Genomic DNA, 22,487 nt, shown 5'->3' on the forward strand with positions numbered 1-22,487 from the left:
CCGGAGCCATGTAATGTGCACTGTTTCTTCGATGTCTTCTTTGTACAAGTGAATTGTTTTTTTACCCTTTGATGTAGAAAGAAATAGTATGGAATTTTAGAGTGGAAAGGGAGCTTAGGCTTATCATGGTGCTTATTGAGGTGGTTGTTTGAAAGGGAAAAAGTGTGGGGAGAAGGAAAGTGAAGCCGTGGCTCCAGGGCCGGGGCTGCCCCTGTCCTGCCCCCAACACGGCTCAGCAGGCTGCTGCTTATGAGGCCCAGGCAGCATTTCCCTAGACCCAGGGGTCTTTACGGGGAATCTCAGCCTTAAAAGAAAAGCTTAGAAACTACCTCGAAATTGGTTTGGAGTGATGCGATACAGTAGTGAAAAAAACTCTGTGACAAAAGTCTAGCATTCCCTAATCTGAGCTCTCCAAGGTAGTTCTCTCCTGAATGTGCATTCTCATCTCTAAACATAATTGGTGTAATTTAATGTTGTCAATATAATTGGAAACTTGAAAAAACCTGACAACAGTCTCCTTAAGGAACAGCACTTTTCGCCTAAGGCAGTTGAAGGAAGTTAAAGTTTTCTTTTTTGGTTTTGTTTTGTCTTTAGATTTGGAACTTGGCCACAAATCGTCTCACTTTTCTGAACTCTTTCAAAATGAAAATGTCTGTGATTTTAGGAATTACTCACATGACTTTTGGAGTCATTCTGGGAATATTTAACCACTTGTAAGTACAGATTATTTTTTAACCGGTATTTATAAGCCAAGTTTTTGTTATTTCTTAAACTTTGCTTCTTGATGGTAGACTACAATGATCTTAAAGGCAGCCAGCATAGTGGTTTGTTGTATTAATATGATTCTGTTTTTTATTTATTTTTAAACATTTTTGGCTGCGTTGGGTCTTTGCTGCTGTACGCGGGCTCTCTCTAGTTGCGGCGAGCGGGGGCTACTCTTCGTTGCGGTGTGCTGTCTTCTCATTGTAGTGGCTTCTCTCGTTGCGCAGCGTGGGCTCTAGGCGATGCGGGCTTCAGTAGTTGCAGCACGCGGGCTTAGTGGTTGTGGCTTGTGGGCCCTAGAGCACGCGGGCTTCAGTAGTTGCGGCGCATGGCCTTAGTAGTTGTGACTTGGGCTCTAGAGCACAGGCTCAGTAGTTGTGGTGCACGGGTTTAGTTGCTCCGTGGCATGTGAGATCTTCCCGGACCAGGGCTTGAAGCCGTGTCCCCTGCATTGGCAGGCGGATTCTTAACCACTGAGCCACCAGAGAAGTCCTATGATTCTGTTTTTTGTTTTTTTTTTAAATTTACTTTATTTATTTATTTTTGACTGCATTGGGTCTTCGTTGCTGCATGCGGGCTTTCTCTAGTTGTGGCGAGTGGGGGCTACTCTTCGTTGTGGTGCGCGGGCTTCTCATTGTGGTGGCTTCTCTTGTTGCAGAGCACAGGCTCTAGGCACATGGGCTTCAGTAGTTGTGGTATGTAGGCTCAGTAGTTGTGGCTTGTGGGCTCTAGAGCACAGGCTCAGTAGTTGTGGTGCATGGGCTTAGCTGCTCCGTGGCCTGTGGGATCCTCCCAGACAAGGGTTTGAACCCGTGTCCCCTGAATTGGCAGGCAGATTCTTAACCACTGCGCCACCAGGGGGCCCCAATTCTGTTTTGATGATAAGGTTTTTGGCAGCTTCATTGATTCAGCAAATATTTGTTGAGCACATAGAAGGTGCCTGGCACTATTCTAGGCACCAGGGATTGAACAGTGAGGAGGACAGAAAAAAGTTTTTGCCCTTATGGAGTTTACTTTCAAGTGAGGGAGGCATGCAACATGTACATTCATATTTATTTCCAGAGGTGATTTTTGTCATATCTTTTTTTCATTTTCTAAATTAGAAAACTTTTGTTTGTTTCTTAGAGCTGGTATATTAGGGGAAAGAAATTATGTCTTTTTTCTCTAGCTGGATCTGACAGTGAAACACTAGTCATCTCTACTGTCTTCACATTTCTTTTCTTCGTGGTTACATCTGAATCGTAAGACAGATGACGTTATGCTGAGATAGACTTTGTCACAGAGAATTTAAGATTAATTTACTCTTTCCTTTTTCTCTTAGTCCAATGTTGTTCATGGGTTGATCGATTCCTTTTTTTTTTTTTCCCTAGACATTTCAGGAAGAAGTTCAACATTTACCTGGTTTCCATCCCGGAACTTCTCTTCATGCTCTGCATCTTTGGCTACCTTGTCTTTATGATTTTCTATAAGTGGCTGGTTTATTCAGCAGAAACCTCCAGAGTCGCTCCTAGCATTCTGATTGAATTTATTAATATGTTTTTATTCCCGGCTAGTGACACAGGTGGTCTTTACCCAGGGCAGGTAAGCAGTTGTGTCTTCCACTGTGAAGAACTCAAAGGAAGTCCTCCTGATAGCCTTTTTGTTTTCATCAGTAGAATGATTAAAGGTGCTTTCCACAGGCCTCCCGGGCACAGAGGGGCTTTCTGCTCCTCTGTGTGTTATCACAAGAGGGTTCCATCCTGCTCTGAGAGCTGTCTCGGGGGCCCTGGTCAGACTGTGTATTCCAAACTCGCTGCCCCTCAGTAGCCGTGAAAACTGGTGGGAAGAGAATGTATTACTGGAGGGTTCCTGAGGGCTGTCCATCCATCCATTTTTCCAGTTTCTTTAAAATCAACTCTGACTAAGCCAGGTCCTCAGAGAACTGGCACTTGGACCACGGCACGCTGGCCCTCTCCAAAAATGGCTTTTCTATAACTGTGCATTTGTGTGATGCCATGCACGTCAGCTGTGAGTTTAGGAAACGAAAGGAAAAGACACCCTGGCAAATGTAATTTAGCTTGCGTTTACTTTATGTTCCTTGTTAATAAAGAGACATTTTACTTGGTTTCCACTAGTTTAAGTGCACCAGTGACATTGTTAGCACATCTTCACGTTTTAACCGGCTTCCTCCCCTTTTGCACCAACAGGAGCACGTCCAGAGGCTGCTTCTGGTCATCACAGCGTTGTCTGTCCCTGTGCTCTTCTTGGGAAAGCCACTCTTCTTGTTGTGGCTTCACCGTGGGCGCAGTTGCTTTGGGGTCAGCAGGGTAAGTGTGGGTTTGGCTGCATGTTTTTAAATGGTGAGAAAAGTCTGTTTTTAGTTGTGAAAGGTTTTGTAAAGAAAACGCCTTGCATGGGGTCCCAGACTCTGATTTAAAAGCCAAAGCTTCCTTTATCGAGAACTTTCGCGTTGCCTGTTCTGCAGAAGCGTGGTGCAAAGAGCCTGCCGTGTCTGGGCATGGGAGACAGGTCCTCTGGTAATGAACCACAAACCTATCAGTAGATGGAACTGAATCCCTCAGTACTGCTTGTCATAAAGCATTTTTGTTCCTTATTCTTGCCTCTTGATTTTTCAAGGTTTTTTTGTTTAATTTAAATAACGTAACTAAAGGAAATGTGGAAAATATAGAAAATAATGCCTGCTATTTCTCCTACTCAGTTATAACCAGTGTTAACCATTTGTTGAGTTTCTTTCCAGACTGTTTTCTTGTGTGTCTAGTTTCTCATTTTATTTTATTTTTTATAAATTGTGGTAAAATATACATGGCATAAATTTTCCATCTTAACTGTTTTTAGGTGCATGTTCAGTGGCATTACGTGCGTTCACATTGTGCAGCCATCCCCACCATCCGTCTCCAGAACTTTTTCGTCTTCCTGAGCTGAGACTCTTTACTCATTAATATTAACTCCCCATTTCCCCTCGACCCAGCCCCTGGCACCCACCCTTCTACTTTCTGTCTCTATGAAGTTGACTACTTTAGGTACCTTATATAAGTGGAATCATATAGTGTTTCTGCTTTTATGACTGGCTGATTTCACTTAACCTAATGTCCTCAAGATTCCTCCATGTTGTAGCTTGTGTCAGAATTTCCTTCCTTTTTAAGGCTGAGTAATATTCCATTATATGGATAGACCACATTTTGCTTATCAGTTCATCCATGAATGGGCACTTGGGTTGTTTTCACCTTTCAGGTACTGTGAATAATGCTCCTAAGAACATGGGTGTATAAATATCTCTTGGAGTCCTTGCTTTCAGTTCTTTTGGGTATATACCTAGAAATGGTAATTCTTTGTTTAATTTTTTGGGAACCACCAAACGTTCCACAGTGGCTGCGCCATTTTATGTTCCCACCAGCAATGCACAAGAGTTCCAGTTCCTCCATACCCTAATCAACACTTATTTATTTTCTTTTTTTTGGTTTGTTTACAATAGCCATCCTAGTGGGTATGATATGCTTATTTTCTTTCAAAGGACTTTTTTTTTTTTTTATTCCTAAAGAGCTGAATTTTTAAAAGAATCGAAGGGGTGCTAACTTTGATTTTGTCACAACCTTGTGATTTTTTTTGCGGTACGCAGGCCTCTCACTGTTGTGGCCTCTCCCGTTGCAGAGCACAGCCTCTGGACGCACAGGCTCAGCGGCCATGGCTCACGGGCCCAGCCGCTCCGTGGCATGTGGGATCTTCCCGGACCAGGGCGCGAACCCGCATCCCCTGCATCGGCAGGCGGACTCCCAACCACTGCGCCACCAGGGAAGACCCACAACCTTGTGATTTTAAAGGCACTGACTCTGTATTCTTTGGGTTGTCTTTTTAGAGTGGTTACACACTTGTAAGGAAAGATAGCGAGGAAGAAGTTTCTTTGCTGGGAAGCCAAGACCTAGAAGAGGGAAACAACCAAATGGAAGATGGTTGTAGAGAAGTGACGTGTGAAGAGGTAACCTTTTCAGTTACTGTTGGTGATGTTAGGTAAGGAGCCAGGCTTGCACAGAGATGATCGTCATTATGAGAGTGATAAGAATCATCTTAGAAAACAAAATTGAAAGCAAAACAACCGTTACTCCAAGCTTTCCACATGCTGTTCTGGTCATACAATTGTCATCATAATATAATGATTCTGGGTTAACATTTTGTGAGTTTCATTCTTACAGTGGGATTTATAGTGTTAACATTACAAGTTGTGATGCTGAGTGACTTAAGGTGCCATGAACATTGCTTTGAGAAGACTCTCGTCTTCATTAGAACTTGCCCATAGTTGTAAGAAAGAGACCCTGTTCACACTGGCTTCAAGGGGAATCTGCTGGCCCACATCAGAATGGGGCAGAGTGGGCCTCAGGAGGGTGGGCCTTTGGATTTCCAGTCCCAGCTAGTCTGAGTTAGTTTTTCTTTGCAAGTTTGCCTCATATTCTGAAGCCAGTTGGCCCCTTGGTGTTGGAACCGTGGCCACAGTGAGCACTGGGCTTATTTTCTTCAATCAGAGAAAAGTGCACTTCCCTGCTTGTTACCATGAGGAAAAATCCCAGGGAAGTGCTGTGATTGGCCTGGCCGGGGTCACTTGCCATCCCTAGACCAGTGACTGCTGCAGTAGTCTGCATGGGCTGCCACAACCACACACTCGGGGGCTTCGGTTACAGAAATGTATTTCCCACGGTTCTGGAGGCTGGAAGTCCAAGGTCAAGATGTTGGCCAGGTTGGTTTCTCCTGGGGCCTCTCTCCCAAGCTTGTGGACAGCCACTTTATCGCTGTGTCCCCACGTGGCCTTTTCACTGTGCGTGCCTCTTTGGTGTCTCTTCCTCTTCTTATAAGGACACCAGTCCTATTGGGTCAGGCCCCACCCTTATGACTTCATTTAACCTTACTTACCTCCTTAAAGGAGGGGGACAAGGGGGCGGGAGCTCTGTGGGTCGGGGAACTGGTTAGTGGCGGAGTTGTGAGCAGAGCTCTGTTCCTCACACGCCAGCACATCCTCACCAGTATTCCAGAAGCCAGTCCTTTCACTGTAATCCTGAAAGTGGAGCAGACTTGTAGCTTGTGGAAGTAAGCATGTCACGGGTGGAGTCTAACACATGTTGTGTCATCTCTCTCAGTTTAATTTTGGAGAAATATTAATGACCCAAGTAATTCATTCCATCGAGTACTGTCTGGGATGCATCTCCAACACCGCTTCGTACCTGAGGCTCTGGGCACTCAGTTTGGCTCACGCACGTAAGTTTTGCTTAGACCTGTAGCTCCCGAACTCTGTGTCGAGACGCCCCGCAGCGCCTCGGTTAAGTCATGGGGGCACCATGGGACATTGAAAAATTTTGATGGAAAGGGCACTATTTTTCAGATACTATGTGAACAGGGACTGTTAAGTTGTTTGGACTTGACTACTTACTGCACTGGTCTCCTGGGTATTTCTTTTGGCCTCAGGGTGCTGTGAAAAAAATCACTGGGACACACGAGGGCTTCAAGGACCGAGAAGGCTTGGGAACGTCTGGCGTAGGCATTTCGCTCCCTCTGCTCTGACCATTATTGTTTTTGTTATTACTATTATTGTATTCAGTGCTGCCTTACCAAGTGTGAATGTCTAGTTATGTCAAGCAAGTTCTAAAACAATGCTGATTAATAGTTTTGATGCGTGGATTTCAGTTACCTGCGTTTAGTTAAGTCTCAGCAGTCCCCCAAGAACATGGTTGAAATTTCAGTTACTACAGTAAAAATTGTGTGTATGGGTGCAAAGTGCAGGCTTCACTGCTGGCCCTTCAGCCCGCAAGCCACTATGTAAATAGCACAGACGCGCATCATGATCAGAGACCAGCTGCATCACTTCTCTCGGAGTCTGTTGTGGTTGGACCCTGTGCACCTGCTGCTCAGTTCATGCGCAGATAGCAAGGCGCATGGTGGTGCTGGCTCCTTGTGGGCCGGTGGTAAACCCACATGGCATTTAAAAGCGGATTGCTGAACCGAGGGAATTGGCCAACAGAGATGAAGAAGTGCAGCAGAGGAACAAACAGTGATATGCTGGAAGTGAAATGCAGATCGAATGTAACTGGAGTTTAGGGAGAAAGAGCTGACACGGGAGTGGTGACACTGGTGCCGTTCGAGAGGCGAAATCTGCAGCCAGAGGAACTTGGTGATGTACAGAAAGAAGATGCAGGTGTCCCAGAAGTGGTGCCACAGGAACTCTAGGAGGTATTTCAGGACATTGAAGGTGCAAAGCATGCTGTGTTAGAAGCTGATCCAAACTCAGAAAAGAGTCGGACAGCCAAGTAGGATGCCAAGCATTAGAGAAGATGCTCACTCCGTGTCAAGGTGCCCAGCCAAGCCCAAGTCACATGAGAAGAAGGCTGTTCAAAGCACCCTTGATAAGTTCTCACCAAAACCCCCCAGCAATTGAATGCTCAATGTTGCTAATGTTTTAAGAATAGATTTACTCTTGTTTTTCATTTCTCTGTGCATTTATAACCAACAGTAAGAGAGTTTTTAATGTTTTGACAAAAATTTTGAAAGGTCCTAGAACAATTGTAATTTTTCCCGTTGACCATTAAGGATGCTTTGGACGGTCATTGCTCTGCTCCTGCATTACTGTGCAAAGACTGTACTTGGGAAAACTACCAGATGATAGGGGTTTTTGTTGTTGTTGTTACATTGATATTTTTGTAAGCATAGCCGCAAGTCTAGAACTTGCTGGCGGGAGGGGGTCCATCATCTTCATATTACAGAGGAGGAGACTGAAGCCCAGTGAGGGTTGGTGCTGGCGCACGGTCACCCACCTGGTCAGTCAGTAGCCGAGTCAGGACTGATGCCCAGCTTCCCGCTGCCTGGCCCAGTGCTGCGTTGGGACAGAGCCAGCCGGACCCCTATTTGGGTCAGGATCTCTCATTGGCAGGCAGGCAGGGCTCTGATTTCTCTGGAATGTCAAGTCTTCCTCTGTGTTTGAGATGATCAAGTTGCTGGTTAACTTTTACGTGGGAAGCCGATTACGTTTGTCTTATATGGGTGTGTATTTATTTTAGGGATAACAATTCAAAATTGTTTCAGAAGGAAACCCAGTCTAACTAGCTAATTGAAGTGACTCACTGAAGGTGAACAGAAGTTAACTTTGCAAAATGCTTGCCTTGCAGAGCTATCTGACGTGCTGTGGGCCATGCTGATGCGGGTCGGCCTCCGCGTAGACACGACCTACGGGGTCTTGCTGCTTCTCCCAGTCATCGCTCTCTTTGCGGTTTTGACCATTTTCATCCTTTTGATCATGGAAGGGCTTTCTGCATTTCTTCACGCCATCCGCCTCCACTGGTGAGTTTGGAATTTAGCTTTGGAACTGTTACTTAACAAAAATCTAACACCCTACTCCCCCAGTACGTACATATATGTGTAACAGTTCCAGTGATATGTATACGTATACATATATTATTTAGGCTACTTCTCCCCTTCCCGGGATTGGGATCTGTATTCTGATCCCCTGAGTTAAAATTGTATTTTGTTTCTGAGCTTTTGTCGCCGACACATAAAAGCAAGTTTACGCTTGCTGAATAATTTTGTGTATTTCACACTTTCAGTTCACTTTGGGTCTGACAGGTTGCTTTATCTTATTGTAAACCATATTTCTTAATGTTTTACAGTGTATATCAGATTACTTGTCTGTGTATCCAGTTACTGGGGAGAGAGAGGTTCCTAATACTCATGTGTATGTCCATAGGGTGGGAGGTGACGTGAGGTGTCAGCGTTTTCTTCATGAGAAAGCCAGCAAAGGGCCGGTGTGTGTGTGTGTATTTTATCTAAGCAAAAGTATTTGTGCCAAGAGCATGTATGGAATGAAGCAACTTCAGAAGCACAGGAACTTTTTTCTTTTTTAACTTATAAATGTTGTTTTAAGGAATGTAGCAAGTGTTATTCAGAATCTTTCATTAATACATGGTTTTGTTTTGTTTTGTTTTGTTTTTTTAGGGTAGAATTTCAGAACAAATTCTACGTTGGTGCAGGCACCAAATTTGTTCCTTTCTCACTCAGATTACTTTCTTCGAAGTTTAGTGACGACATGGCATGATCATATTGCCGTATCCAACAAGCTTTCAGATTTAAGGAGAATTATCATGTTGTAGAATTTCCTTATGTTAAATTGACGATAGGAAAAATTCCATCTTCATTAACTGCCTTATGAGATAGCCAAATGATTCTGTAAGATATACCTCTTCCTCATATGTTAAATAATTTTGTAAAGTTTCTCAATTTCAGATATATAAATTTCTTTCAGTTTTTATGATGAGCAAATATAAGTTAATGCCAAAAGTTATGTTAAAGTTATTTTTAAAAATATAGTCTTGGGGGAGAGAAGCCAATTTTGAATGGCTAATTGAAAATGGTCTTAAATACTTGATTCCTTTTCAACTTATTTAAAAAAAAAAACTAGAGTTATTCTGTCACCTGAAGTTGTCAGATAATATTTTCCAACAGCTGAAGTTAAGTAGTTTTTAAAAAAATTTAATGATGGTTAATCAAAAGATTCACATTTATTTTGCTTGGTTAAAAGTATGCAAACTTTTTTTATCGTATGCTATCTAGAATTGCAAGTAGAATTGTTTCTACGATTTTGTCTTGTTATAATAATTGGAGAAAATGGGATAAAATAACATACAACAAATGGTTATCCCACTTGTATATTTTTTTAAAGACTCTTGTTATCCTTACATAAAACCAATTATGATAATTGTATGTTTGGGAAGATAAACTGTGTACTGAGCCTTAAAATCCAGTGTGACTGTAGACGATGTAATATGGATATGATTCGAACGTAGTGACCAGCTTGGCTGATGTCCCTGAACCAAAAGGGGTTTATACTGAGTGAAGGAAAGGTAAAAAGTAGGATTTTGTATATTTTTATAATAAAATATAAATTAAGGTATTTTACCATGAAGAGGGTGCACCTATCCTTGAGAACAGTATAATTATAATGATTCAGTTTCAGACTAATTCGAAATAAATGTCTAATAAAGGCATTTAGAGTTAAACTTTTAAAAACTATTTAGATCAGTTGAAAACCAATTCTTACTAAGCCATTAATGTATATAATCTTCAGATTAAATTCATCTTTTCACTTGACATTTGAGTCAGTCCTGTTGAACATTTTGATCTGTCCTGTATTCTTGTAAATTATGTTCGTTTTTCATATTTTACTGTAACTGAATTTAGATAATTATTTTCAAAAAGAAACCTGCAGTATTTTCGCTTTCTTAACATTTTGAGTAACTCACATGAAGAGGCCCGCTTGTCTCCTTCACCTTGGCTGGTGGTAGAGAGTTTGGTGTTTTCATTACAAGTTAAGATCATGGTAGCCCTGAATTTAAGCGTATCTTTTCAGGTAATTTCAAGGCCTATTTGCTGAGAGGCATGAATTGAACATCATGACATAACTGTGACTCTGACATTAGACCTTTTTTTTTTTTTTTTTTTTTTTTTTGCAGTACTCGGGCCTCTCACTATTGTGGCCTCTCCCGTTGCGGAGCACAGGCTCCGGACGCGCAGGCTCAGCGGCCATGGCTCACGGGCCCAGCCGCTCCGCGGCATGTGGGATCCTCCCGGACCGGGACACGAACCCGCGTCCCCTGCATCGGCAGGTGGACTCTCAACCACTGTGCCTGACCAGGGAAGCCCTGAACCTTTTAAATTGTAGTAAAGATTCCATGCTACTCCTCTCATATGAGATGCTGTCCCTCATAATATCAAACATAAAATGATGCTGATGAAACTCTTAAAAATGATACTGCTGGGCTTCCCTGGTGGCGCAGTGGTTGAGAGTCCGCCTGCCGATGCAGGGGACGTGGGTTTGTGTCCTGGTCCGGGAGGATCCCACATGCCGCGGAGCGGCTGGGCCCGTGAGCCATGGCCGCTGAGCCTGCGCGTCCGGAGCCTGTGCCCCGCAACGGGAGAGGCCACAACAGTGAGAGGCCCGTGTACCGCAAAAAAAAAAATGATACTGCTGTCAACGTTAAGTTTCTTCAGAAAGGCACTTGGACACTTCTTTTGGGTGAATATGAAATCTGAATAATGCCTTCCAGGTTTCAAATGTGTCCCTCACAAGTTCTTATTTTTATTATTTTACTCCAAGATGGTAACTAATTCATCCTTAGGAAACCCACCATTTTAACTGACTAGTAAACTGACTAGTTAACCGACTAGTAAACAAGAGACGTACAGCATCTGCTAGAATTCTTTTCTGTCCCCATTGGCAGTTGTCACGGGGGCCACTTTTTAATTCCAGTGAACGCCTCTATCAGGGCATAGAACAGAGGGTGAAGAGTCACTTTTCAACTGAAACCTATGTAGTACTGTAGAACATAATGGTATAAAAGACGGATTGTCAGTCCTAATTTTTGTGAAAGAACTCTCTAGAATTACAGTTTGATGGTGTCTTTTAGGCACAAAGGTATATTTTCTTTCTTAATATAAAGCTGCTGGTTCCAGTGTCATGTTACCAGAGCAGTTGCTCTGTTTTGTTTGTTAAGCTGTTTGGTAGAACTATTATGTGTACAGTTTTTAAGACATAACTTCATGCCCTTGATAGCAAGCATCCAGGGGAAGAATGCTCAGTTGTCTGGATGATGCTAAGTTAACCTGTTTATTTTCCTAACGCGAAAAGTCACGACTGCCACGTCTTCCGGTTTTCATTCAGGTGTGCATCCTAAAATAGAAATCCAAGGGAGTTCTTCAGAAAAATAGAGTTTGCTTTCGGCCTGCAAGGGTGAAGGAGGTCCTCGTGGTGATGTGATTGTGCTGAGTTAAGGAGTGCAAAGGGGGTTTGATGGGGGTCACGCTGAGCCCGTGGCCTGGCAGCTTATCGCGGCTAGGACGTTGAGGGGACTCACCTTTCACTGAGTGCCACTCTGTCCTCATTTCTGGAATGGGTATTTTATAACAACATTCTGATCTGAATTTTCATTCTGCAGCAGTTTAATAAGGCGTAGACTATAGGATAGGTAACTCTTATGTTTACGAATTAAAAATTCAGACACTTTAGGGCCTGATTCATTTTGGAAAACAGAAATAAAAATAACTTAAGCTGTTCTGCAGTCTGCATTTAAAAACAACTTTATTAAAAATTTAAAAGCCAGGTTTGCTTGCATGCCATCTGGTATATCTCCAGCAAGGTTATTAAGAAATCTTATTCAAGATGATGAAAATAAGACAGGTCCGAGTAGTAATTTTCCAACAGCCAGGCCAATGATGCTGAACTTTGGTTTAGAATTTTAAGAAATACTTAGAACATTCTACCTGTTCCTTGATGGGAAAATCCAATAAGAAGGCTAGGTTCTTAGGGTCAGCCCAATAATCTCTAGGGGCTCAGTGAGGGAAAACGACTGAACAAGTTAAAGAACTACAGATGTATGAAGGGACACATTTGCATCTTCCTATCAGTATTGAACTTCCCTTTATTAATGAAAAATAAATTTATCTCTATTTTTGAAACGTGGGTGTTTTGCTTTATTATGCTTTGGATTGGCTACAGAGCTGAAGAGCTCGGCTTCTCCTACTCTGTAGCCAGTGTCCCTTCTTGGGGCTCCGCCTTCCCTGATCCTGGTACACCGGAAGGAGCTTGCCCCTTCTTGGGAATCTTCGCTGTGTATTTGCTCTTCTGACGCCCTTTGATCCATAGCGACCCGAGGGCTCAGACTATAGTCCTTTTGCCTCGCGTCCAACTTTGCCTCTACCACCTCCGAGATACCGTGACTTTGTCTGTCACGTATCTTGCCACTGTTTCCTTATCGACAAAGCGGGCAGGACAGTCCCAGACGCCGTGGCGGTTAAGAATCACAGGAGGCCTTGCGCATGCAGCACTTATAAGGATCCTGGCGCACCTCCAGGTCTGCAGTCGGCTGCCTTCCTACACGTCTTTCCGTCCCCGGGGCTTGCGTGCGGCCGTCCAGCTCATCTCGGTCCTCCCAGGAGGAAGGGGGCGCCCAACCGGGGGAAGAGCCCCGACCCTCCTCCGTGCGCAGGCTGGGGCGCCACGGCCCCTCCCCAGGGGCTCCGCGCCACCCTCCCGAGTCCCGCTTCGCGCCTCTGAGAGCGCGGGGCCCGGGTGCAGGGGCGCCCGGGGACCGTGGGGCCCCGTGCCCGCGGCGGCCGTTGCCTGGGCGCCCGTTGCTAGGGGCGCCGTTACCACAGACGCCTGCCCGGCGCTACACTCCCTGAGCCCGGTGCTGCCAGCTCTGCGGCGCCATGGACGACCTACGGGTGCTGTGGATGCGTGACCGAGTGTACACCGCCTTCGGCATCACAGACCCCCAGATCTTCGAGGAGTTGCTGAACCGCAACGACGGCGAGGTCGAGGACCTCATCCTGCACTTCCTCAACCAGACCAGCGACGAGGAGGGCGCCTCGACTCTCTTCTTCTACCGCAAGGTGGTGCCCGAGGAAGTGGAGGTGGAGATCGGTGAGCCCCGCGGCCGCCCTCCCGCCGCGCCCCCTCCTGCCCCGTTTCCCACCTCACCACCGCGGGGACTGCAGACCCCCGCCCACCCCGCTCTTGGCCTCACGTGCATTCCGCAAATGCTTCTTGTCGCCCACCGTGTGCAGGCACAGTCCAGGCACTGGGTGAACTGGACAAGCCCACTTGGAAAGTCAGACCTTGAGTGAATAATCACAACAAACACTCATTTAGCGCTTACTCTGTGCCAGGTACAGTTCCAAATGCGTATATCAGCTACTAATCCCATGAAGTGGGTGTATTGTTATCCCATTTTACAGATGAGCAAGCTGTGGCACAGAGAGGGTTAACTAGCTCATCCACACAGGTCACATAGTAAAGACTCAGAAGAATATGTGTCGCTGTCCAATGACGTCTCACAGACGGATAGAGAAACGGCCCAGGGGCTGAGAGGGTCAGTTCATCCTCACTCTCTCAGATGGTGACAGGGTCTCCCAGAGGTGGAGAAGAGTGCCCCTTCCTATCTTCCCAGGCTCCCGACGTGCTACTGTAAAGTAACACCAAAACAATTTTTTAAAACAATTTAAAAAGATTACATTAGATTTAAACGTTTATGTTGAACAATTTAGCATTTTAAATAAAAATAATGACAGTGACTGATGCCCAGAACCTTCTGTGGAGGTGGCCGGTCCAGCCCAGGGACACAGAGACAGCCTGGGGTGGGGGGAGGGGGAGACAGGACAGAGTGCAGGGGACACTCAGAAAGGAGATTGAGAGACACACAAGTTCTCTCCCAGTAGGAACACCAGTGTCAGTGCAGCTGTCACGGACCGGGTTTGTGTGATGTGTCCCATCAATGTCAGTCTCCTGTGCTAGTGTCACATCTTCACGAGGCTTCTGGATCCCCTCCAGGACCTTTCACAGGGTGGAATGGCAGAGCCAGGCAGAAGTTTTTTTTTCTTAAAAGGCCGTAGGCACATTTATTTTAAATGTACATTCTTTGCACAAAATAATACACATATTCACTGTAGAAAAATCCAAGCCCATAAACAATAACAAATTGCAAATGACACCCAGAGAGATGACCCTTGTAACATTTGGAATCTAATTCTATCCCCCCCTCCCTTCCCCGGAAGACCTTTGGACCTGGATGTTACATTATAATAGGACCTTGAATTTAGACTCTCATGATCACCAAGTGAAATTCTGATACACTAACAGGATTGACTTTTACATGTACCATATTTCAGTAACCCTGATTTTGTATACTTGAACATATATATATATATACACCAAGACCCTAAGAAATGAATGCAACTTGGACTTCTTGTGACCTCTGAGGGCTTCTGTTAATAGTTCGTGGCTGTTTTCTGTGCTGTGTATACTACCACATGTTCAGCCCAGTGTCTCCTGGCAGGATGCCCCTGTTCTATGTGAAAGGAGATTATAGTCTCGCTTCCGAGGGTCCCCCTGCTTAATTCCTCCAAAGCGTCCTCGGAAATCCCCCGAGCACTATGTCTGTTTCTGGTCTGTCTCTAACCCACCCCTCAGCCCACCCCAACGTTCTTCCCCTCCTTTTCTGGGTCTTCTCACTGTCATCACATCTTGAGAATGGCAATGTATTCCCTGCTGAGGATGCCGTCCCCAGAAACTCAAAGCTACTGTTCCTGGGGGCACTAGAATGGTGTTGAGTGTTGGGGGTTGGGTTCTGGACAGAGGTGGGGAGATGGGACCTCCTCTCCAGCTCTGGGTTTCAAGTTGTCACTCACCCTCTGCTTATTAAGCCTGCAGACTCACAAAGACCCTTGGTCAGTTTTATTGGATCCTTTATGGGGTCTCTGGTTTGTCCAGAGGACCTGGAGTGGGGTCAATGCATGTCCCTTCATCCCTCTTTTCTCTCTATTTCTGCCTCTCCCCTGGTCAAGACTTCTCTCTGCTCCTAGTTAAAAATTATTTGAATGGAGACAGATGCTGGCAGGGTGGTCTTGAGGAAAGAGGGGTGTCTAGACCAGCAGCAGCTAGTCCAAGATGCTGTTCTAATAGCTAAGCATGTGTTGTTTCTTGAAATAACAAAATGGAACCATCCTGTCCATATCACTTGATAACTTGCTTACATTTTTACACAGTAATTTTTAGAAATTGCAAAATTACACAGTAATTTAAAAATTACACGGTATTAAGTAATTAATACTTACTTCCAGTAAGTATTACTGAAAGATGTTCTCTTAAAAATTCACATAACATAGAATTTAGAAACACAGAAAATAAAAAGTGAAAAAATAATCCTTTACTCTTCCCTCAGCCCTGTTCCCATTCCTATAGGTAACCACTAGTGGTAGTTTGGTGTATATCCTGCCAGAGCTCTTCTCAGATCTATCTGTCTGTCTATCTATCTATCATCATTTATATCTTTCCAGATAATGGTATGTATATAATGATAATATGTAGAGATATATATAGAGTTCCTGAAATCATAAATAAGATCACTCTTTATGTAGTATGTTGTGACTGTTCCTCCCTCAAAGATATCTTGCAGAATTTTTCATGTCAGTACCTATAGATCTATGTAACTTTATAGATGTACCATATTTTATTTATCCATTCCCTAATGAATGGACACTTATCTTTCCACAGTATTTTATTTTACACACGTCACGATGTGCGTCTACCTTTGTGCTCTTTCGGTATTTTGTGGGAGAGATTTCTAAAAGTGGAACTGTGGGCTTGGCGGGTGTGTGCATTTACAGTTTGGATGGGTCCTGCCAAACTGCTCTCTAGAATGGCCCTCCCACTCCACACCTGGCAACGGTGATGAGGTGTCCGTTTGCCAACATCCTTGCCAACATTGGGTATTATCGTTAAAATTTTTGCCAACCCCACAGATGAAAGGTGGATGCACTTCCTCGTTCTCATGTACATTTGTATCATAATTAGTGGAGTTGAGCCTCTTTTTTTATGCATGATGGTCATTTATATTTCTTTGGGGTGCTTGTAACTATGTGATCATCCTGTGTCCTTCATCTCATGGAGAATTTGCACAGATCTTTCTTTCATGTCCCTTAAGGCTGTTTCCAGTAACTGGGATGTTTCTGTGGGACTGTGTGTTGGTTCGCAAACCACCCCCATACACGGAGGGCAAGGAGAGACCAGAGAAAGAGGCAGCCAGCCACTCCGGATCAGTAGGTGGCGGTCTTGGGCGTGGCTGGCCGAGATCACTGCCCTCCCGCCGGCATCTAAGAGTTTATAGAGAGGCCTTCCCGGGGTTCAGGCACCCACACTGTCTGGCAGTCTCAGCCACACCTGATCTCTCCAGGTGCATTCTTGAAATGGCTTCCACGGTGGGCATGGTGGGCAGGGTGGACATCCCCAGGACAGGGCAGGGGCAAGGGGCCTCCGACCCCTCCCGGGGTCAGCTCGCAGGTCGGGCAGCGGTCCTGTCTTCTCGATGACCTCCTCCAGCCGACTGTAATAGGCACGACTCTCCCGGGGCCACGGACCAACCCTCAGTGCCAAGGAGAGCAGTGGAACAATTATGTTTTTTTTTGTTTCTTTTGCTTTATGTGGCTATAAAGACGGCGAGGTTCCTGGCCCGTCTGAGGAGGAAGAAGAGGAAGAAGAGACCCAGTCGGCGGATAGAGCATCAGGTCTGGAATTGGGGGTGAGCGGCACCGCGGGGAGGGGTCCGCGTGCCCAGACGAGAATCAGTTTCTGCTTTTTACTTTTGTGAAGCTGCGACTTGGTAAGAAGTACAAGGAGAAAGTGCTGGGTGTGCATAGGTTCATTATTAACTACCTGGGGCTGCCATAACCAAGGACCACAGACTGGGGGGCTTAGAACAACAGCACTGCCTTGAAGGAGGCAGTGCCCGAGGCTACAAGTTCAAAATCAAGGTGTGGGCAGGCCCTGGGGCCGGATCCTTCCTGGCCTTTCCCAGTTTCTGGTGGCTGTAGGCTTCCTTGATGTTCCTTGGCTTGTAGACACATCCCTCCAATCTATGCCTCTGTCGCCACATGGCTGTCTGCCCTGTGTGTGTGTGTGTGTGTGTGTGTGTGTGTGTATGTGTGCGTGCGCATGTGTGTATGCATGTATGTGTATATGCATGCATGTGTGTACATGCACGCATGTGTACATGTGTATTTGCGTGTGAATTTGTGTGTATACATGTGTGTATACATGTGTGTATATATGTGTATGTGTTTTTATATAGTGTGTGTGTGTGTGTGTGTGTGTGTGAGAATCACCTCCTTTCGCTCATAACAGCACCAGTCATTGGAGTCAGGGACCCCCCTCTCCACTATGACCTGTTGACGAAAATAATAAACACTCAATAATAAGAATAGAAAAGATTTTTATTCGAGCCAAACTGAGGACTACGGCCTGGGGGCCAGCTTCCCATGTTACTCTGAGAAGCTGCTCTGGAGAAGCAGGGTTTTCAGCACAGTTTTATATCTTGTCAGAACAAAGAACATTAAACAAGTCAGGAAACCTTTCTTCAAGGTTTCAAAAAACAAACAAACGAAACAACAGACCAGCACGTACATGCACAGCACATACAGCAAGGCCTTGGCACCTGGGAAAGGAGTCGTATTATCAAGGGAGGACCAGCATTGGTGTCCCAGGAAGGGAGGCTTTTAATCTTTATTTTTTATTTATTAAAAAAAAATTTTTATTGGGGTATAATTGATTTACAATGTCGTGTTAGTTTCTGCTGTACAGCAAAGTTAATCTGTTATACAAACACGTATATCCACTCCTTTTTAGATTCTTTTCCCCTATAGGCCATTACAGAGTACTGAGTCGAGTTCCCTGTGCTCTACAGCAGGTCCTTATGAGTTATCTGTTTTATGTATAGTAGTGTGTATGTGTCAATCCCAGTCTCCCAGTTTATCCCTCCCTCCCTCACGCCCCCGGTAACCATACGTTTATTTTCTACATCTGAAACTCTATAATCTTTATTTTCAACGTGGACATTCTTTACTTCTGGTCAGTGCGCCCTTTTCTTTAATAATTAAAGCAGATGTACAATGTCGGTCTGATAGGCCACATACAAGCTATTTAAATTAGCATCAAATCCAAGTGAACTCATGTAGAAGCCAGAACGACTTCTCTGTATCTCAATATGTGAACGTTTCTTTTATCAGACCTCATCTCAACTAATTATATCTGCAAAGACACCGCTTCCAAATACGGTCACATTCTGAGGTTCTGGGTGGACACGAATCGGGGCGGGGGGGTGGCACTCTTCCACGCAGAACAGCACATAACATAAAAACACCCAGGCTTGTACGGCAGTGTCTCCGACAGCTCAGCCAAGAGCGCACGGTGTGGGCTATGTAGAGAAGGCTGCCACTGTGCCAGCTACAGATGCCATTTCTTTGGGCGAATCAGAGGCGCGAGTCAAGGCTTTTGCTGCTAAGGAATTGAAATGTCTACGTTAGAGAGGTTGCTGTGACACTCCTGGCTGGGCCGTGACACTCGGTCCCCTGCAGGCTTTGAGTTACTTTCCTGTAGTGATGAAGCAGCCGTGGCTACCTGCGTTGGCCCTGGGCTGCGTTCTCAACCAGGGGTGATTTTGGCCCCCAGGGGCCTTTGGTGATGTCTGGAGACATTTTTGGTTGTCACAACTGGAGGGCAGGGGCTTCTGGCATCTCATGGGTTGAGGCCAGGGATGCTGCCAAACGTCCTACGATGCTCAGGTCTGGCCCTACAACACAGAATGATCCAGCCCCAAGTGCCGGAAGTGCTGAGATTGAAACCCTGCTCCAGACCATCACGTCGCCAGCAGAGCTAAACAGCCCCCTTTCTCCCGTAACTCACCTTCACTTACAACAGCAGAAGCTGTGGGTTAGGTACCGCACTTTACCAAGATCCTGAGTATTTGAAAACCAGAGGGGAAAAAGGATTGGGGCGATGTGCAGTGTTTCCTATAGTCATCTTAGTTTTTTCAGAAGAATTTATTTTTAACCACAAAATAATCCCCTCCCTAGTACAGATTGGGGGAGGGGAGAGGGAGAACTACAGGTTTAGAAATACAGACCATCCATTGTTTTTTTTTTTTTTTTTGCGGTACGCGGGCCTCTCACTGCTGTGGTCCCGGACGCGCAGGCTCAGCGGCCATGGCTCATGGGCCCAGCCGTTCCGCGGCATGTGGGATCTTCCCGGACCGGGGCACGAACCCGCGTCCCCTGCATCGGCAGGCGGACTCTCAGCCACTGCGCCACCAGGGAAGCCTGACCATCCATTCTTACTGAGACTTGTCTAGTTTGGATTTTGCTAAGACAGATGGTGGTCATGAGGGCCACAGCCATGTTTACTGATGGCTTCCTGCTTTGGCACCAATAAATCCGTGATCAGGAAAGACTTGGAAAAGAGGAGGCTGCTTGAGGAAAAGGTCAGGAAACTCTTCTCTGACACAGCAAATTAACGTTCCTTCCAAGTGTATTTTTTTCTTTTCTCTTTTCTTTTTATCGTGGTAAAACACATGTAACATGAAATACCATTTTAACCATTTCTAAGCATACAGCTCGGTGGCATTGAGTACACTCATCAGTGTAGTTTTGAGTCCAGGCTGTTGCTCTTGCTGTAATAAGGCTGCTTCTCCCGGCCGCAGACTGTTTCCTCTGCCAGCCAGCGTGCCCGACACTCAGCCAACCTATAATCGAGTCCTCCTGAGTCTGACCCAGTAGATGTTATTGTCCCAGTTTATGGATGAGAAAACCCGTTGCAGAGCGGATTCCGACCCCACGTGTTGATTTGATTCCAGGGTCTCACTGACTTTGTCCAGTGCCTTCCGACGGAAGAGCCACACAGTTGGGGAAAGCTCCCCCTTCTCTGCAGGCTTCGTCAGCAGCTCTCAGGGCTGTGCCTGGCCGGCTATGAGGTTTCCAGGTCCACATCGATAACCGTAGACTTGCAAGGTGTACATACGTTCATTTTATTTAGATTACTTTTCTTTCCATCCCCCATCCGTTTCAAGTTTTATAGTGAAAAAGGAGTAGATGCTAACATGTTAACTCTAAGTCTCATCCTAAGGGTAAACCCCCCCTTCTAAGTAAAAATCTCAGAGAAGTCACTCATTGGACCCTGTAGCTGGAACACGCACACACACGCACACATGCACACACGCACATGTTAAATTTCCGACTGAGGACCCTTCAAAACTGCAGCACCACTCTCCTAATGATAACGTAAGTCAAGGCTTCAGTAGGATTCGTTTGTGAGAAATGGACATTCAGCTTTTTGATAACACGCCGACTGAATGAAATATGCTGTTGTCCAAGATGCAGGTCTGGTCTTGACGGTAGGAAACCTCATTTTCCAAGTATTTCATCTCACGCATTGAATCATGTTTTGCAGCTAAGAATTTGCAGCTGAGAACGTATTCCGTACCTCAGCCTTCCACCGGCCTAGAGGATGAAGAAATGGACCCAGAGAGGGTAGAGAACCCCCATGTCAAAGTACGCACGGCTCTTTCTCCTCTTGGGTGGGGTAATGGGAATTTCACGCCCTCGGATGAGTCTGGGTAACCGCCACAGCTCATACAAGGAGTGTATTGCATTGGAGTGGAGATGATAGAATCCTGTGTCTGGGCGTCCCCGAGATCACCCTCGGATTGAATGATTTGCCACAATGACTCACAGGACCCAGGAAGGCTTTTATACTCATGGTTATAGTTTATTTCAGTGAAAGGATGCAGATGAGTATCAACAGAGAACAAGGCACACAGGGCAGAGTCCAGGAGAAAATAGGCACAAGTTGTCCTTTCCAAGTGGGGCTTCAAGGACAGCATTCATTCTCGCAGGAGCCATGTGTGACAACACGCAGGACATTGTGCCAATCAGGGGGGCTCACCCAAGCCTTGGTGTTCAGGGTTTTTATGGGGGTCAATCACGTAGGTGTGAAGTGCCCACAGTTAGTCTGCAGTGCCCCCCGGCTGCCCCAGAGGACAAACGGATGCGGTGTGACCCGGGGCCCCAGGCAAACAAAGACGGGCATTCAGCATAAATCACGTTGTTAGTATAAACTCTGCAGCATGAGCCAAGGCCCCAGGTATACAGAGATGCTCAGATCAGCCAGGATGTTCCAAAAGCTTAGAGGTTGTCACCCAGGAGCTGGTTCCAGGCTAGTCTTGAGAACCATTGGAATGTGCAGGGTTTGGACAGCCCGGGCCTGCTGAGTTAACCATTTACTGCACAGATCCCAGGGAGGGAGCATAACGTTAGGATGTAGACATTTGGCCTGAGCCGTGCTACATGCAATTAGGTTCAGCTGCTCTGTGAATATGCCTCCCCACAAAATACCCGAATTCAGAACAGGTTTGTTGCAATTTGTGGCCCAGAAAAGCTCGATCTGGACATTTCCCAGGTCACTTTATTCAAGTGTAGCTGCAGTGGCCGGTTGGTGAAAGAGTCAGGCTTAGAGTTCAGCATCTGGGTGAATTTCAGCTCCTGTGTGTGGTCTGCTGGGAAATGAGCTCAGCAGTGCGTGGAGTGGAGAGCTCAGGTGTACGTGAATATTAGGGGATTTGGATGCACGGTTGTATCTCCTCATGACTTTTTTGTTCCCCGTGTTTCAGAAAACTGTTAAGCAAACCGTGGAAAAGACATATCTCCATGTGCTTTGTACTCCTGTTCCTGAGGAGTTTCTGAACGAGAATGTGGTATATTTTCTCAGAAATACAAAAGGTATCTTTCCAGCATGAGCGTGTGTGAGTGTGGGTGTGCGTGCATGTGCATGTGTATATGTCTGAGACTCTTTAATTTTTACATGTCCTTGAGAAGATAGATTTTTTTTTTTTTTTTTTTTTTTTGCGGTACACGGGCCTCTCACTGCTGTGGCCTCTCCCGTTGCGGAGCACAGGCTCCGGACGTGCAGGCTCAGCGGCCATGGCTCACGGGCCCAGCTGCTCCGCGACATGTAGGATCTTCCCGGACCAGGGCATGAACCCGTGTCCCCTGCATCAGCAGGCGGACTCTCAACCACTGCGCCACCAGGGAAGCCCGAGAAGATAGCTTTTTTATCAGTACTGTCAATCCTCATTGTTCACGGATTCCATATTTGCAAATTCACCGACTCACTCAAAATTTTTATAACTCCCAATCAGTATTTCGATGCTTTCATGGTCATTTAAGGACACATACAGAGTGGGGAAAATTTGAGTCACCCAACACTCATGGACCCAGCTGAGGTCAGGCAAGGCCGTGCACTGCCTTCTTATTTCATTGAATGCTATAAACAAGTGTCTTTATCGTGCTCTGTTTAGTACCACAGTTTTCTAATTTTT

At 45.6% G+C, this 22,487-nt stretch overlaps 2 protein-coding genes across 3 annotated transcripts in view; both read left to right on the forward strand.

Moving 5' to 3' along the window:
* ATP6V0A2 (ATPase H+ transporting V0 subunit a2) overlaps positions 1-9,879 on the forward strand; it is a 35,746-nt gene extending 25,867 nt beyond the window's left edge. For both annotated transcript variants that reach the window (XM_030860050.2, XM_060310452.1), the window contains 7 exons: positions 595-713; positions 2,133-2,343; positions 2,949-3,068; positions 4,616-4,735; positions 5,886-6,003; positions 7,905-8,076; positions 8,728-9,879. In XM_030860050.2, coding sequence (XP_030715910.1) covers positions 595-713; positions 2,133-2,343; positions 2,949-3,068; positions 4,616-4,735; positions 5,886-6,003; positions 7,905-8,076; positions 8,728-8,827 — 960 coding nt within the window. In that variant the 3' untranslated portion in view covers positions 8,828-9,879. The remainder of the gene's footprint in view (positions 1-594; positions 714-2,132; positions 2,344-2,948; positions 3,069-4,615; positions 4,736-5,885; positions 6,004-7,904; positions 8,077-8,727) is intronic.
* Positions 9,880-12,831: 2,952 nt separating this feature from the next.
* The window catches only part of DNAH10 (dynein axonemal heavy chain 10), a 146,922-nt gene continuing 137,266 nt past the window's right edge, over positions 12,832-22,487 (forward strand). The window contains exons 1-4 of the mRNA XM_030860044.2: positions 12,832-13,210; positions 16,777-16,848; positions 20,561-20,661; positions 21,780-21,888. Coding sequence (XP_030715904.1) covers positions 12,997-13,210; positions 16,777-16,848; positions 20,561-20,661; positions 21,780-21,888 — 496 coding nt within the window. The 5' untranslated portion in view covers positions 12,832-12,996. The remainder of the gene's footprint in view (positions 13,211-16,776; positions 16,849-20,560; positions 20,662-21,779; positions 21,889-22,487) is intronic.

The sequence above is a fragment of the Globicephala melas genome, chromosome 13 (genome assembly GCF_963455315.2).
Source record: "Globicephala melas chromosome 13, mGloMel1.2, whole genome shotgun sequence".
NCBI lineage: Eukaryota > Metazoa > Chordata > Mammalia > Artiodactyla > Delphinidae > Globicephala > Globicephala melas.